Here is a 14,553-nt window from a genome sequence, read left to right as displayed (position 1 = left end):
GTTGGAAAGGGCTTCAGATTTTACCCAGAGGCATTATTTGTGGACAGATTGCCACTACAGCAAGGTTTAATGATAATAAGTTTAAATATTGGCTTCAAGTCTGAATGTGTGGAGTCATTTGTTACACTTAACATCTTATTACAAGTGACTATTATGCTATGAAGCGTAAATCAGATTTTATCCTTGAGATTAAGAATAAGTTTTATGTGCTACACTTACAGCAACAAAAAAATAAATAAGAATAAACCTGGACATATTCTCGTGCAAGTGTATAAGTCCAAAGCCTTCAATAAGTGTGTGTATGTGCGTATGAAAATGTGTGTTGGGGCCCCACTGTCTATCCTACCAGGCAAAGCGTGGCACTCTGACTGATTCTGGTCCCACTGACAGTTGAGATTCAGCGAGCAGCTCTTGCAGTTGGCAAGCTTGCTGCACACATGCTCGTTCCGCATTGGACACTCAGTAAAGTTTCTCACGTTCTACAGAAAAAGAAAATAGAAGAGAATAGAAAACACAGAAGGAGAGAAGTTTTCAATTTAAGATAGATCCAAAAAGTATGGAACTGTTGAGAGAGAGCTCATGAGAGTAAATATCTTTCACGGTTAAAACACAGTCCTGTTTAAACTACTATGCAATAGGTTTCACTAAAATGTACAACATGTGGACAGTATATACTCTTTATAAACAGAGAAACCATACTAACCTGAATTATCAATGAACCTGAATAACCTGAATTAACAGTGAAGATGACCAATATTCCAAGTTTGCAAACACAAGAGTGTGTGTGTGTGTGTGTGTGTGTGTGTGTGTGTGTGTGTGTTTCAGAAGACCAGAAGTGCTTCGGCGCCCCCTGTTGGATGACTCACAGAGGTACAGTTGCTGGAGGCAGAGATGCACTTCTTGTCATCACACCACTGGCACCCGTTGGTGTTGGCTGTACAGCTGGCACAGTCTGAGAACCGGTAGCACCGCTCGTCCACTGTGACTAAAAACATATAGGGAGAGAGACAACAAATTGCAGTAATGAGTGTAATTGGTGCAAAATCCTACATTTTGGAATACATAAGATGTATCTATATTAAAGTACAGAGAAATAGTTCCTGAGAAATATGAAAAAAACGCATGAAACTAGTAGTTTATTATTACTAGTCGGAGCTAAAACCACAACAGCATTCATCAATCATTTAGAATAGCAAAGAGCCTAAATGTTTGTGTTGTAAGTGTGGAAAAGCAGATAGGAAAAATTCACTCTGCAAAAAATAGAAAAGTTCAACTGCAAAAGGTGGTGAATTTCTCACCAGGTTTAGGAGGGCAGAATGAGGCAGGAGTGAGGCTTCCATTAACCATGCTGGGTTCCCAGGGAAGACAGCGGCCTCTACTCCAGATGCAGCGCACCCCCGGCCCAGCCTTCACACACCCTTCCTCTGCCAGGAAGGCCTGGCAGCTAGGGGGTCGGTAAACAAGCACATCGTTGAGCAGCACGCCAGAGAAGCCCCCAAACAAATACATGGACCTGGCAAAGAAAATGTGAGAACTGAGTGTAAACAAGAAAGATCAAAATTGAAATAAACTTGATTGTTCTAATTCTTTTTCTTAACCTATTCAGAAGAGTAAAAATTCCCTCCGAAAAAAGTGCAATAAAGTAATGATAATTATGAAAGGCAGTCAAATGTAATGTCATGTTGTGACCTTGCTTAACAAGCAGCCACAAGATAAATGTACTAAAAACTTGTAGCGTCATTCCAGTGTGCTTTACTCAGACTGTTGATTCCATAAATGAGACTCACCCATTGCTGACCACGGCAGAGTGACCAAAGCGGTTGACATCCCTGTGCAGGTCTGGTTTAGGCAGGAGCCTCCACTCATCACAAGCTGAGGAAAACACAAAACCATACGGAAACATCTGGTTTGTCTTTGTGCTTATGACATAAGAAGGTTTTTGACAAACATTATTCAGGTTGCTAATAACACCACGGGAGAGGTCACCATTCTAATGGTTGCATAATGTTGAGAATAACACGAGTCCTACCGATGTCATACGCAAGGAAGTCAGCAGAGAAACACTTGGCCCCGTTGCTGAGTGATGTGTCGTTGTGTGTGTTGCCGCCGAAGATGAGCAAGGTGCCGCTGAGGAGCACAGCTGAGTGCAAGTATCGTGGAAAGCTGCTCTCTCTCAAAATGAACCTAGAACATATGCATGACAAGTGTGTCAAGGGCAAGAGTAATGAAAAAAACATGTAAAAAAAACAGATTTGTATTCCCGGACGTGAATGCATAAGGAGTATGTGTTGATTTACCATGTCCGGGTGTTAACCTCATAGCGGTAAAGGTCATCAACAAGGCCGTACTTGTTGGCAGGCAGTGCCTTATAACCTCCATGAATATACACACTACCACTGGCACTGTCATACGTGCTGCTATGGCCGTAACCTCCCTGGGGAACGGCACCTTTGGTCTCAGGCACCAGCCACGTGTTGGACACTGACAAGAACACATATACATGAATCTTTTATTGTAGTAAAAAAAAAAAGTTTTGATATTATTTGGCAAAAGACAGATAAAGAATAAATGGCAGTCATTTTGTTGTGTGCACTTTATAGGTTTTAATTTAAATGTCAAAGATGTCATGCGATAGGGATAGGATATAAAATATAGAGAGCTCATAGAATGAAAAACAAGCAGTCTTTTTGGGCCGCGACTCACTCAGGCTATACTCCTGAACGTTGCTGACGTAGCTGTAGATGGGGGAGTAGCCAAAAATGACCAGCATAATGGCCTCGCCCTCGTCTAGCGAGACGCAGTGGGCCGAGTGACCCTCCACAGCGTAAATCTGGGCCGGTGGGCCAACCACAGGGTTTCTCCGCTGCCACGTCCGACTTGGTATGTTGAACACCCACAGCTCGTCTGTCACGTTTGCCCAGCCCGCCTCCAGTTTCCCACCAAACATATAGATATCATCCTGTGAAAAAGAGAGTTGAGTGTTTATACAAGCATGCAAAGAAGCTGATGCATGCAGTAATAAAAGTGAAAGAAAAAGCTGAAGTGTGTCAAAACATTTGGATAGAAAATGTACCTTTCAAACAAGCCTGTTTTGTTTTTAATTCCTTCCTCTACTTTTCAGTTTATGTAGCCATAAAGCTTGTTCATGTTAAAAAACCATAATGTTGCAGACAATATTAATTCTTTTTTTAGTAATCATGGATATATGGTCATTAGAAAGAAAACATGTCTCTAAGCTTTGTGTGTAAAGACATGTACTTATTTGAAGATGACATGTTAATACTGAAAATGAGCAATTTCCATTTGAAAGCAACACCTGTGGTTTCCTTTTTGTGCGAGCAGACTTTTATTGCTCTTTCACCCCATCTAATTCTCCCTCCCTCTAGTTAACATTGTGGTATCTAAAATTCCATCTGTACCCAGAGAGGTTGAGGCATATGTGTATGTGTGTTTACCTGGTAGGCAGCAATTGAGTGGCCGTATCTTGGCACAGGGCCACTATTGATGGGAACTGTGTTCCAGATGCCACTCTCCAGGTTGTAGCTGCAGAGCAAAGCAATAGAACATTACACTTTAATGCATGACCTTGTGCTGAACATGAAAGAGATTTATTAAACACTGCGCACATGTAGTTTGTCCCTCCATGACACAGAAATCTAATTTTACCTCATGATCAACTGATGTAATCACTAAAGGTAGCAGTTTCCTTCATGTCAAACTTAGGTACCGCTTCCAGTCACAAAAATAACTTTTGTGTAGCTAGTGGTTTTGCACACTGATAAACACGGGAGAATTAATGTTTGTAGGCATTTATAATACAACACTTGGTCATGTCATTGCACATTGGTAATTAATTAAAAATAATTTTGGAGCCCAGGACCAATTTTCCTCAGAAATAGAAAGCACCTGATGTTGAACAAACAGATGGATCAGATGGAGAGCGCATGTCTAGGCGATTCAGATCTGAGCCAGGACATGACTCAGCACAGAAGTAAGCCAGTCTGCATTTTATCTGGACGCATCATCAAAGTACACTAAGTACTAAATTCTCAATTTCTCAAGTGAATCACCATCTATACTTTCACAAAGCAAACCGATGAAACATTAACTCCCACACTTGCCAGTTTGACAAAGCAAAACAGCTGGTCCTAACACTGGGTTAGGTTTTCTCAAATGATTAGTGTGACAGTTAGTATTCTGAGAAGCCACAAACTTTTCCGCACTTCCTCCTTTAGTAGTTTTGCTCAGTGAGTATTCAAAGTAAGGGCATGGTCAGAACTTAATCTGAGAATGCAGTGGACTTAACAAACTACCAAACACCTGTTATTGTTTCATTTTTTTAATTAAAAAACAAATAAACAGACATTTTGCTTTTGAAAAAATATATACTTTAGAACTTACTTGAGAATCATCTGGAAGGAGCTGTAGTTGAATGTGTATCCGCCCACCACCCACATGACCTTTTCTTGCACCACAGCCTTATGGGAAGCTCTGCCGAGTGATGTGCCAAACGGCTTGACGCTTGGTAGAACCCAGAAGGACTCAGTGGAAGGTACAGTTAGAGAGCAGTCTGGGCCTACAAGACAGGAGGAAATAACAGCTGATAGCTCATAGCTGCACTATTTTAAGACAAAGAACTACATTTATCTGATGCTGACTCTCTTTTAAGGATGGAATTTTCCAGCAGCATCTGACTACTTAGTGAAATGGCAAACTTGCCTCTTTCAAACCCAAACAAAAGCATAGGCTAATGTCAGACCGCTACTGTGGAACAGATCGTACAGTGTCGTAAATCCTCGTACATCATGATTATGCGCAGGACAAATCGTGCAGGCAGAATGGATCGTATACCGAAGACCTCTCCTTAACTGAACATGGCAGACAGGGAGGAGTGAATATGTTTAACTCTTTGTGAATGAAGGCCGTGCTGAAAAAGCACATGCTTTTGCTAATGATTCTGTCAAGTTTCATCACGTGAAAGCATTTGGTTCCTTTCAGCTGGAGGCTACATAATAACGCTGTGTCACAGGGCTTATCAACACGGTATCAATCAGCATTATGACACAAAACAACACAGCTGTGCACACTTGTCTGCAAACAAAGTGTCTTCATTACATCTTCCTACATGGTCGCCTGGTCAACCTGTGATTGCAGAAGTATGTTGCATATGATTCATCATTCAGTGTTTTGAATGTGATGAAATGATTCAAAGATTTTTCTATTATGTGTCAATGCTGAAAGTGTATCTTGACAGTGAAATAGCAGATACCATTAACATGTATGCCAGTGCAACGAAATGTTCCTTGGTTTGGTTTAAGCCAATTCTTTATGATCCGAAAGTTTAAAAACATCTGTTGGGTTTGGACAGAGCTGACTGTTACCTTGCCAGCTGTCATTGCAGACGCACAACTTCTCCCCAGTGAGATCACAGTAGCCGTGGTCGGGGCTGCCGCAGTTGTTCCTGCAGTACGGGATGTCACAGGCCTCGCCTTTCCAGTACTTGTCACATTCACAGTACACTCTGCTGGCGGCCGAGTTACCAGGGGTGCACTTCCCATGGCCAGAGCAGTTATTGGGACAGGAGTTGATCCTAGACAGAAGGATGTTTTCATTTAGCCAAACACTGTATGTGCTCTTTAGGCCACTCGCAGACCTTTACTTGGAGACTGAGGAGGATTAATGAGTATCATCTAGCGTTTGGCAAAGGTGCGGCGGATAAAACGATTAGTAATAAATGAAAAACTATCAAGCAGGTCACTGTTCATTAACAGTGATTGTTGCTGTGGGTTTTAGTCCAGCAGAAAAGCACTTGTACCAGCCTTTTTTGTTGCTGAAATGTGGGATGCAGAAACATGTTACCATCCATCAACTAGCTAGGAGAATTAAATGCACCACTGTAGTTTACAATAAATTAGACACATTAATTAAAACCTGAAAAATGTCTCTAACACAGGTAATGGCATAAAACACAAGCTGAGCAGAATTGCTTCCTGGTCAGGAATCCAAATATAAAAATATAAACAAATTGAAGTTTGTATCTGTCATGCTTTGCCTGTAGTTTAGGTTAAAATGTAGAGTCTGTATAACTTACGAGTAAAATATTTCAAATCCTGTCAGGTTGTATGCAGCATCGCTGAAAAAGTGTAGTAGTGCATAGCCTGAAGTTGTCTCAACCTCAGGAACCGTCTCATTTCCTCGTATCTCTGGCACGATGAGGCCACTGTGGAGAAATGCAGAAACTTCATTGGCATCACTTTCTCACAATCACATCTCACACCACTTCTAAGTTACAGTTACAAACCAATAACTCTGCTAAACCAAGATAACCAGACACATGCTACATTAAGTGAAGGGACAATAAACAGCCTGAAATCACATCTCGCTCCTGTTCTAACCAATACATATTTATGTATTAACCCTAAAGTGTCAATCCATTCTTTCCCTTTGGAGTCTCTTACCTGAAAACAGCAACCAGAGGGGCATATATCGAGTCTCCATCATAGACGTACATATGGTCCCAACTACATTCTGTGGCAAAATGGTTAAATCTTAACCGGAGAACTGCATTTGGACTGTAGAGCAAAGAATAAAATAATGTTTTAGGTTTCAAGGATGGACATTTGAACAACATACACATTTGTTTTCCAAGTCACTGCAGGAGTCACATGTTGTTTTTCCCAGGATGATAGGCTGGCCTCCCTTTTCTTCCTGGCAATAATGTTTCCAAACATCTCCGTCATCGCACTGGCCGTGGTTGCCATGACAAGTTAAAGCCTCAGCTGGTACAGAGATTCTTACTCTCTGTAAGATTGCTGATTAAAATGTACCAGTCAAAGCCAGCTCAACAGACAAACAATTAGAACCCTTTAAAATGCTACAGATGGCTGCTTTACATTATACTGTGTAAGCAACAAAAGTACACTCTCTTAACAGAGATGCTGACCTTTGTTTAATTGCATCAGTCAGTTTAAGTTGCATTATTAAATTTGGCCGTCCATGCCCAGCTCCAGTAGAACATACCTATTTACAAAAATACTTACTAGCCCTCAATGAGCCAGGTGCACTTTGTTTTGTACTTGTAGTTCATTGGACCATCGGTGAGGTATCCTGAGGGCTCGGTCAACCTGAAAGATCACAGAGGCTGTACAGTTAGCACAGGAATATGTTGCATTGTGTAGAATGTGTAAAGTCAAGTGCCTAAAATACATTTTAATCTAAAAAACCAAACAATTATTCTAATGGTTGTTCCATGGATTGGTATACACATCATTATTGGGCTACACATTAACTGTATTTTTTCACTGGTCTGGATATTTTGGCAGCTAGGAAAGTAGCATTTTAAGTCAAAGACATAAAAGTAGAGGAAACAAGAGCAAATTTAACCACGATTCATTATCTAATTTGTTGTGTTGCCTGTCTAAGACCTCAAATACATTAATGAAAAAGCAAATGTTTATATATTGTTGTTTGGAATCTTTTCTTTCAGAAACAGCATTTCATAAATTGAACACTGCTTTTTAACAGTTATCATCATTGGCATTAGAAATGACAATGTCTTTTGTGTCCCTAAAGCAGCCCTACAGCAGCATGACACCCCATCAGTGGTCAGACTGATTTACTAGATGCATTTTGTAGTTCCAGCAGCATGGAACAGACATTAAGATGTTACAATTCAAATTCATAAAGAATTTTGAGATTATAAAAGTTGCATTTTCTTGTCAAACACCCAGTCTAAGGCAGCTCAGTTGTCCTGGTGCAAAGTCTTCTATAATGGTGAACTCATGTGTCCATCTTCAGTGCCAAAGATTCAAGATAAGAAGCCAAAAAACTGTCAGCAAGCCCAAGGTCAATCTCTGTCAACCAAAAGACTCAATCATCGGTCTCTTAAAAAGGTTCCTCTGCTCTGTTCTGGCCTTGCCTCAAGTCTGACACCGGAAACAATTTTCAAAAAAGTATTCTTCACAGTAATGTGTCACAATGATAAATGACTTCTAAATGGACATTCATCACTGTCCCATTTTACAAGAAATGTGTAGGTATCTCACCCACAGAACGATTGCGATGAGGAGACAGATTATCCAAAAGTAGTTTCCCCACACAGCGATGCTTTTTTTCTGATTGTATTTTGATAAAACTCATTACTTCATGAATCCACAAAATGAGTATCTGTCGACCGATACCGTTCAGGCCTTGATATCACAGAAAGACAGAGTCCTGGTTTCTTTATTTCTGACTTTAAAAGCTGCACAAATACATACTGGGCTCTCGTGTGTGGTCGGAGTAACACAGTAACTGAATTGTTTTCCCTTTTTATGTCCCTGTCAGTTTTTTCGGGATGCATAACATGAGAGTGTACAAGTATAACATTACTTTGCATACTGATGAAGCATGCATACTGTAAGGTATGATCTTGACATTTTGTATTTTGTTTACAACTCACATCAGGAAAGTTGTATTATAATAGATATGCTTGACGTCTAAGATTGATAGTCTTTATGCAAAGTCTATTGATCGATATAAACACCCAGCTGCATGCAACCAGCAATGGGTTAGAGCCATGTAGACATCCAAGAATGAATAAATGTTTTATGGCGCACCTTGGACTTCCCAGGGAAATATTATCCTGTACAGTCCCTGAACGTTTCAAGACTATGTGTTCCCCCCGTCCACGCCACTATGAAGTTTGGTCCTTCTCCATTTGAAATCAGACATTATAACGTATGATAAACAAGAAAAATGATCTGTGATGCTGTATTAAACTCCCAAGATAGGCTTGCACACTTGTTATGAGGGAAGCTATGACATGTTTTTGCAGCAATGTGTAATTGATCATGTATTAACCAGGGTGCATGCCTCCATTCAACTGACTACAGAGAAGCTAACAGTTAAATTCTCACATTTCAGTGGTTTGTCTTTAGGTGATGGGAGGTTATTCCCTGTCAACATGCCTAATGACAAACCATACAAAACCTCAGACACACATCAGGAGAAACGGTAATTACTGTGATCAAAGTACTTCTGTACTAGAGTGCACTTCAGGTGTCCTGAAAAACCATCAGATGTCCCTGTCAAGTGACACACTCAAGATTATCATTATAAAGCAGTTTGATGTTTTTCATCAGTCACTTTCCATTATTTTCCTGCTTTCTCCTTACTACTACCATATGTGCACACAATCCTTAACTCATTGCAATATAACATTGAGGGGTTGACATGACATTTACCAGTGCTGATAAACACCTATATTCTTCCAGTTTAGGAACAATAGACATGATCACCATATAGGCTGCAAGGCATTTGCAAAATTAGTTGCAGATGTCTTCTCAAAGCCACTGTAGGCTTCTCTGGCAAAAGCAAAAGCAATTTATTTCTTTATGGATTTTATGTGCAAACGCATCAGGCCGTAAAGCAAAATAACCGTACATGTTAGAGGCTAGGTTTTCTGGTCCATGCTCACATGTGCAGATTGGATTGTGCAAGATAACTGGACTCATACCTTTAATCATCAACATCCGACATGTGGGTAATAATGCATGCCTATATCTCCAGGGAATAGGGATAAATCACAAACAACTAACTAAAAGGACTGAGGGAGGCTGCAGGCAAAGTGAGAAATTTTCACCAAAGATTAGTTGAGGCAATTAGTCAATCCACCGACATCTAATCTGCAACTTTTTTGGGCTTACTGTTTAAGTCAACGTTAAAACATTGTTCCAGTTTCTTAACTGTGAAGATTGGCTGCTTTTCTTTGCCTTTTGTGGTAATAAACTAAACGTTTTGTAGTTTGGGACTGCTAGTCAAAAGCAAAGTGTTGAGCTCAAATGGTCTGTTGAGGCTGCTAGCTCCTTAAAAAATAAAGTTAGGTTTTGAACAACAGTTTGGCTAATTATTGAGAATGTAAGTGTGTAAAGGGGGTTTGTCGTTGACATGTGAGACAGTTATTAACAGCAACCCATCTCCCAAAAAACTAGGTGCACTCAGGTCTGTTTGCTGAGTACAAATAATCTCTACCAACACTGTTGTGTGATGTAAAACAGACACTCACTTTAGGTGGCTCAGATGATTTTAGATCTAAATATGATGAGAATAACTAAAACAAAGACACTGATTAAATAAGATGTAGTGCATGGCCACTTACTTGAACCTTCCTTGGCAATGCTGGCACTGGTCTCCAACCCATCCACGATCACAGATGCAGGATCCGTTGATACATTTTCCAGATAGACAATTCTTGTCACACGGTTTCGCCGGGGAGGCGTGAGTGAACAGTACAAAGTAAAACAAAACATAGACCACCAAGTATCTGTTGATACCCCGCAGGTCGCTGTGGGTGACTAATTTAGGTCCAAAAAGAAGGAGTTCAGTCTTACATTTCCCCCCAGGATCCATTTTTCTGCCAGGACGACCAAGCCGAGTAAAAGACCGGGGCCTGCTGGAGAAAGCCTCGGCTATTCAGGCTGTTTTAATTATAACAAAGAAGTCCTGCATGTTTGTCGAGTGTTATGCATACTCCCATTAAGGCTTAGCTACGCCTGTGTTTACAAAGCAAAACGGCTAAGAAAATGTAATGTTACCAAAGTGTTAATAAAGGCTGCTTGTTTAACCGCATGCATAGATTTGAAGTGGGAGGAATTCCCTTCACCCTACCTCTTGTTGAAGGAACCTACCAAAAAAGCCGACCATCGATTAAAGCTAATTAAGCAGCTAACTCGCTGAAAACTGTGACTAGCCAATACATAATTTGTTAGCATATGTAGCTTATTTGTAGTTTGGCCTCTGCTAGGTATAGTAACGTTACAGCACTGATTCAAGACCCCTCTGTTCCAAATACTATTTCAGCAGCCATTTTAACGCGTAAACAATCCTTCAGACTGAAACAAGGATGTACATTTTAACATGCGATGGTCCTTCCACAAACCGCTGCAATTTAGCTGAATTTTTGCCAGAGAAGAACAAAGGGGTTGTGGTGTTTGTAGCCCTGGACCTGGTGCGAAGGCTGCCGCAGTCAACATGGATGTGGGGTGATGTGGGAACTGGAAACCTCTTCCCGACTGGGGGCATTGAGCAAATACTTTGAACTGTTGTTGATCCTACTGGTCTATTCCCACAGCAATTTAGGCACCTTCAAACGTAGACTTCATTGACAGCATAGTTTCGTCGCGTCTCCTTGTATTCCAGTGGGGAAAAGCCCCTATGTTACTCTCAAAACATCACAAGAACTGGCAGCGATGGATTTGCTAGCGCAGCAACACCAGGCAGTTCATCAGGTTGGAGAAAACTAAACACAGCATGCGCATGCGTACTGGAAACGGGTTTTATTTAAAGGTACAGTGTCAAAAACCAAAAAACCCACCAAATTATTCTATGCGGCATTTACAAGTTTCTCAGGTCAAAGAATTTTTTTTTTATGATTTTACGCTTGGTGTAAGTAATCAATAAGACCAGCTTCTTCCTCTTCCTGATCATCAATTTCCATTCATTTTAGGCCATATAATTAATTTTAAAAAAAGAGATCACACCAGTTATGCTATTAAATGAAATAAATGAAATAAATTAAAAAACAAAAGAAAAATCTGTTTATATCTTACAGTCCTATTTCTTTTACATTCATGGCTCTTAATGTTACATCATTGAACACTGTAACAGGGAGATGATAGTGAGGATGGTAAAAATGGTCAACAAATAATAATGATAATAATAATAATAATAATAATAATATGATAATAATAATAATAATAATAAAGAGGTCTAAACTTTTGGTTGGGATCCAAAGTGGTAATTGTCACAGCTACAATTTGCCTTGAACTTGAATTGTAGGAGATTTATTTATTTATTATTTCAATTTGTCTGGTAAAATCCTGTTTTTATCCTACTTGAGGTCCTGGCACATCTCAGGAAATTTCAATAACTGACACTAATGGTTGGAGAAAAAAAATCCTTGACAAGGTCAAGGAAGGACAGGCGCTTTTTAATAAAGTCTCTTATCCTTCATGTGTTTGAGGAGACTCTATTGTGGCTGTATCAGATGCAGTACATCTCTCTGAGAGAGCACTTATAGCTTTGTTTGAGAAGAGTCTTGTCAGGGTGCTGCCTGCTGTCAGCATCCAAGCTGAGGAGTCTGACAGATTGGGGCTTTGATATAAAGCAGCAGAGAAATGTGAGATTTGCTTCTGTTTGTGTCTATCATGCTTCCGATTCAATGGCAGATGGAGCACGGCATAGTGTTGGGAATGAAAAAAAGCCTGGATTATTCTAATGCATTTTCACATAATAGATCAGTTTTTACTCAACATAACAGAAAAGCCATCAAAAACTTTTAAGCATGTACAATGTCAACATTAATATTCTTCACTTTTCATTATTGGTTAGTTAAAAAGATTAATTTATCTTAAGCTGTCCACACTTCTACATCAACACCTGCAGGTGGCAGTGTTACACAGCAACATGTAGGCATGGATCCACAAATGCAAGACAGTGGGGAACTTTATGCCTGGAAGAATAGAGCTGGAGAAGCTGACCAGAAGTTTTTCTTCAGACTGTCACAGTTTATATTCATGCACAGAGGTTACTAATAACATAAGTGATGGCTCTGTTGTATCCAAGTGGCACAGTAAGCCATGACATGGGAGACAGTCCCTGAAATGGAAGCAACTAATGGAATTATGCAATTGTTGTTTGTACTATTTACACCTCTGCTTTTTCTGTAACATGTTGAAATCAGTTCCCAGGAAAAGGCCTTTGACTATAACCACGTTTATTTCTCCATATCTATGCAAAAGTTACGCCAAAATAATATTCCACCATGGCAATAAATCATTTCAAGAATTTCCATCTAATTTATAGCCTACCAGAAGGGATTTTTGTATTTGTTTGTTTATTCCATCTTTATTTACAGTAGATCATTTATTGAGATACAAGTCTCTTGAGAAAGACGAAAATGGCAGCACAGTTATGTTATGAGCCAACACAGACACTATAGGATGAAGTGTAAGGAAAACAGCATGGGATGAAAGAAATAAAACTTTACAAAGAATTGATGATTCAAAGGTATAGTTTACATTATTACACTGTTACATTATTTCATTATTTCATTGATGTAAATTGTACAGCTCAGCTTCTTTTGTAAATTTAAAACAGTGGCTCAATTAGCAAAAGACGATCTAGAAATAAATCCTGCAGCAGCGTTCCAGACAGAGTAAAAACAACTAATGGAACAACTGCTAGGGCACTGTGACACACGGTGTGACCTGTTGTCATGTCACCCACAGTGACTCTGCTGAGAGACTTTTCTGTTTCACAGCTGGAAGTCTTCGTCTGGAAATAATCAGCTCCAAAAGTCATCTAAAGACTTGTGATATTTATAGAGACAGATAGACAGATAGTATTGAATTGTACTGTACTGTACTGCAAAAGTCATTGGAATTGTGCAGCATACATCCTGTTTGACAGACTTGATTAATGTTTAAGAAAAAATAACTTTAACACAGTGGTAGTTGCAAACAAGTAAAGCAACAACTGTATTTTGGGCATGTTACATTCACATCATCTAAATACCTGTCCTCTTAAATAAGATGACTGTTAGGACATTAAACTTCTAAACTCTCTCTCTCTCTCTCTCTCTCTCTCTCTCTCTTTGTGTTCCCCAAACAAAACCCGAGATTTAAGCTGGATACACGAAGTATCACCTTGATGTTTTCACGAGTCATCCTCAAACACTTTGAAACCTGAACAACCTGTGTTTATTTTCCACAGAGGTTACCATGAACCTGAGCACACTAAACTAAAAACAAAATAATGGCGCTATGACTTAACACTCTTCTACTTAAGCCACGGGAGAGCCTCTCAACGTTTAGTCAGGTGCACGCACCTCGGTGGTGCGGGGAAACAAGCACCATCTCTATGTGGTGTAGTGTGTCTAAAGCCAGTGCCCTCTGCATTCTTGGTCTAAATGTTCTTAAAACAACAGGGAGGTACAGCAGAGTCAGTGGATTCAACTTTCTTTGGAAATTCCCAGACGTAACAGTAAGAGGGGGCGCATGGTTTAGACTAGATTAGATGAAAATACCTAAATAAATGGGGGTCTCTTTTCAGGGGATCGGTGGTGCATTATGTGTCTGTGTATATGTGTGCAAACACGAGAAAGGCCCCTGAATCAAAGAGGGTCCAGTGTTAATTTAGAGTTGAGTCAGTGACCCTTGTCCTCTGATTCACAGCTGAGGAATGCTCTTTGTGTTCCAATCCATAGTAGAATAGAGGAGGAAAGCCCACTCTGCAGTTGCACCTCTGACTCAAAAATGTAATATTGTAAAGTTCAAGTGGGTCTGACCCACTCAGAAACACCTATACATACATACCTCACACACATCCGAATGTTCAAGACCTGGAACCACCCGTAAAGCCAAAGGTCTGCTACACAATAAGAATTCCTCTGCTGGATTAAAAAAGACAGTTCTTCTGCTGTGACAGACAGACAACTGCTTGACCACCCTTGTATTGCACTCATGCTGAGACATCATGTCTGACTCACATTCACACTTTCACCATTCGCACAAG

General features: G+C 40.0%; 1 protein-coding gene across 2 annotated transcripts in view; it reads right to left on the bottom strand.

Annotated features, from left to right (window-relative positions):
• Window positions 1-11,280, bottom strand: part of atrnl1b (attractin-like 1b) — a 65,738-nt gene extending 54,458 nt beyond the window's left edge. Inside the window, exons 1-14 of one of the 2 annotated variants that reach the window (XR_004327216.1) lie at window positions 10,139-10,389; window positions 7,041-7,124; window positions 6,459-6,572; window positions 6,092-6,220; window positions 5,382-5,590; window positions 4,402-4,576; window positions 3,456-3,543; window positions 2,704-2,959; window positions 2,298-2,481; window positions 2,030-2,184; window positions 1,788-1,872; window positions 1,299-1,513; window positions 867-985; window positions 347-479 (exon numbers count right to left, since the gene is read on the bottom strand). Coding sequence is in view for 1 of the 2 variants with exons in the window: in XM_032502189.1 (XP_032358080.1) it covers window positions 347-479; window positions 867-985; window positions 1,299-1,513; window positions 1,788-1,872; window positions 2,030-2,184; window positions 2,298-2,481; window positions 2,704-2,959; window positions 3,456-3,543; window positions 4,402-4,576; window positions 5,382-5,590; window positions 6,092-6,220; window positions 6,459-6,572; window positions 7,041-7,124; window positions 10,139-10,389 (2,197 nt within the window). In the remaining variant the exon portion in view is untranslated. Of the gene's footprint in view, window positions 1-346; window positions 480-866; window positions 986-1,298; window positions 1,514-1,787; window positions 1,873-2,029; window positions 2,185-2,297; window positions 2,482-2,703; window positions 2,960-3,455; window positions 3,544-4,401; window positions 4,577-5,381; window positions 5,591-6,091; window positions 6,221-6,458; window positions 6,573-7,040; window positions 7,125-10,138 lie in introns of both variants that reach the window. The other variant, XM_032502189.1, reaches the window with a different exon arrangement.
• Window positions 11,281-14,553: the final 3,273 nt, after the last annotated feature.

Source organism: Etheostoma spectabile, chromosome 21 (assembly GCF_008692095.1).
Source record: "Etheostoma spectabile isolate EspeVRDwgs_2016 chromosome 21, UIUC_Espe_1.0, whole genome shotgun sequence".
NCBI lineage: Eukaryota > Metazoa > Chordata > Actinopteri > Perciformes > Percidae > Etheostoma > Etheostoma spectabile.
Note: the sequence above shows the minus strand (reverse complement) of the source record. Positions and strands in the feature narration are given on the sequence as shown.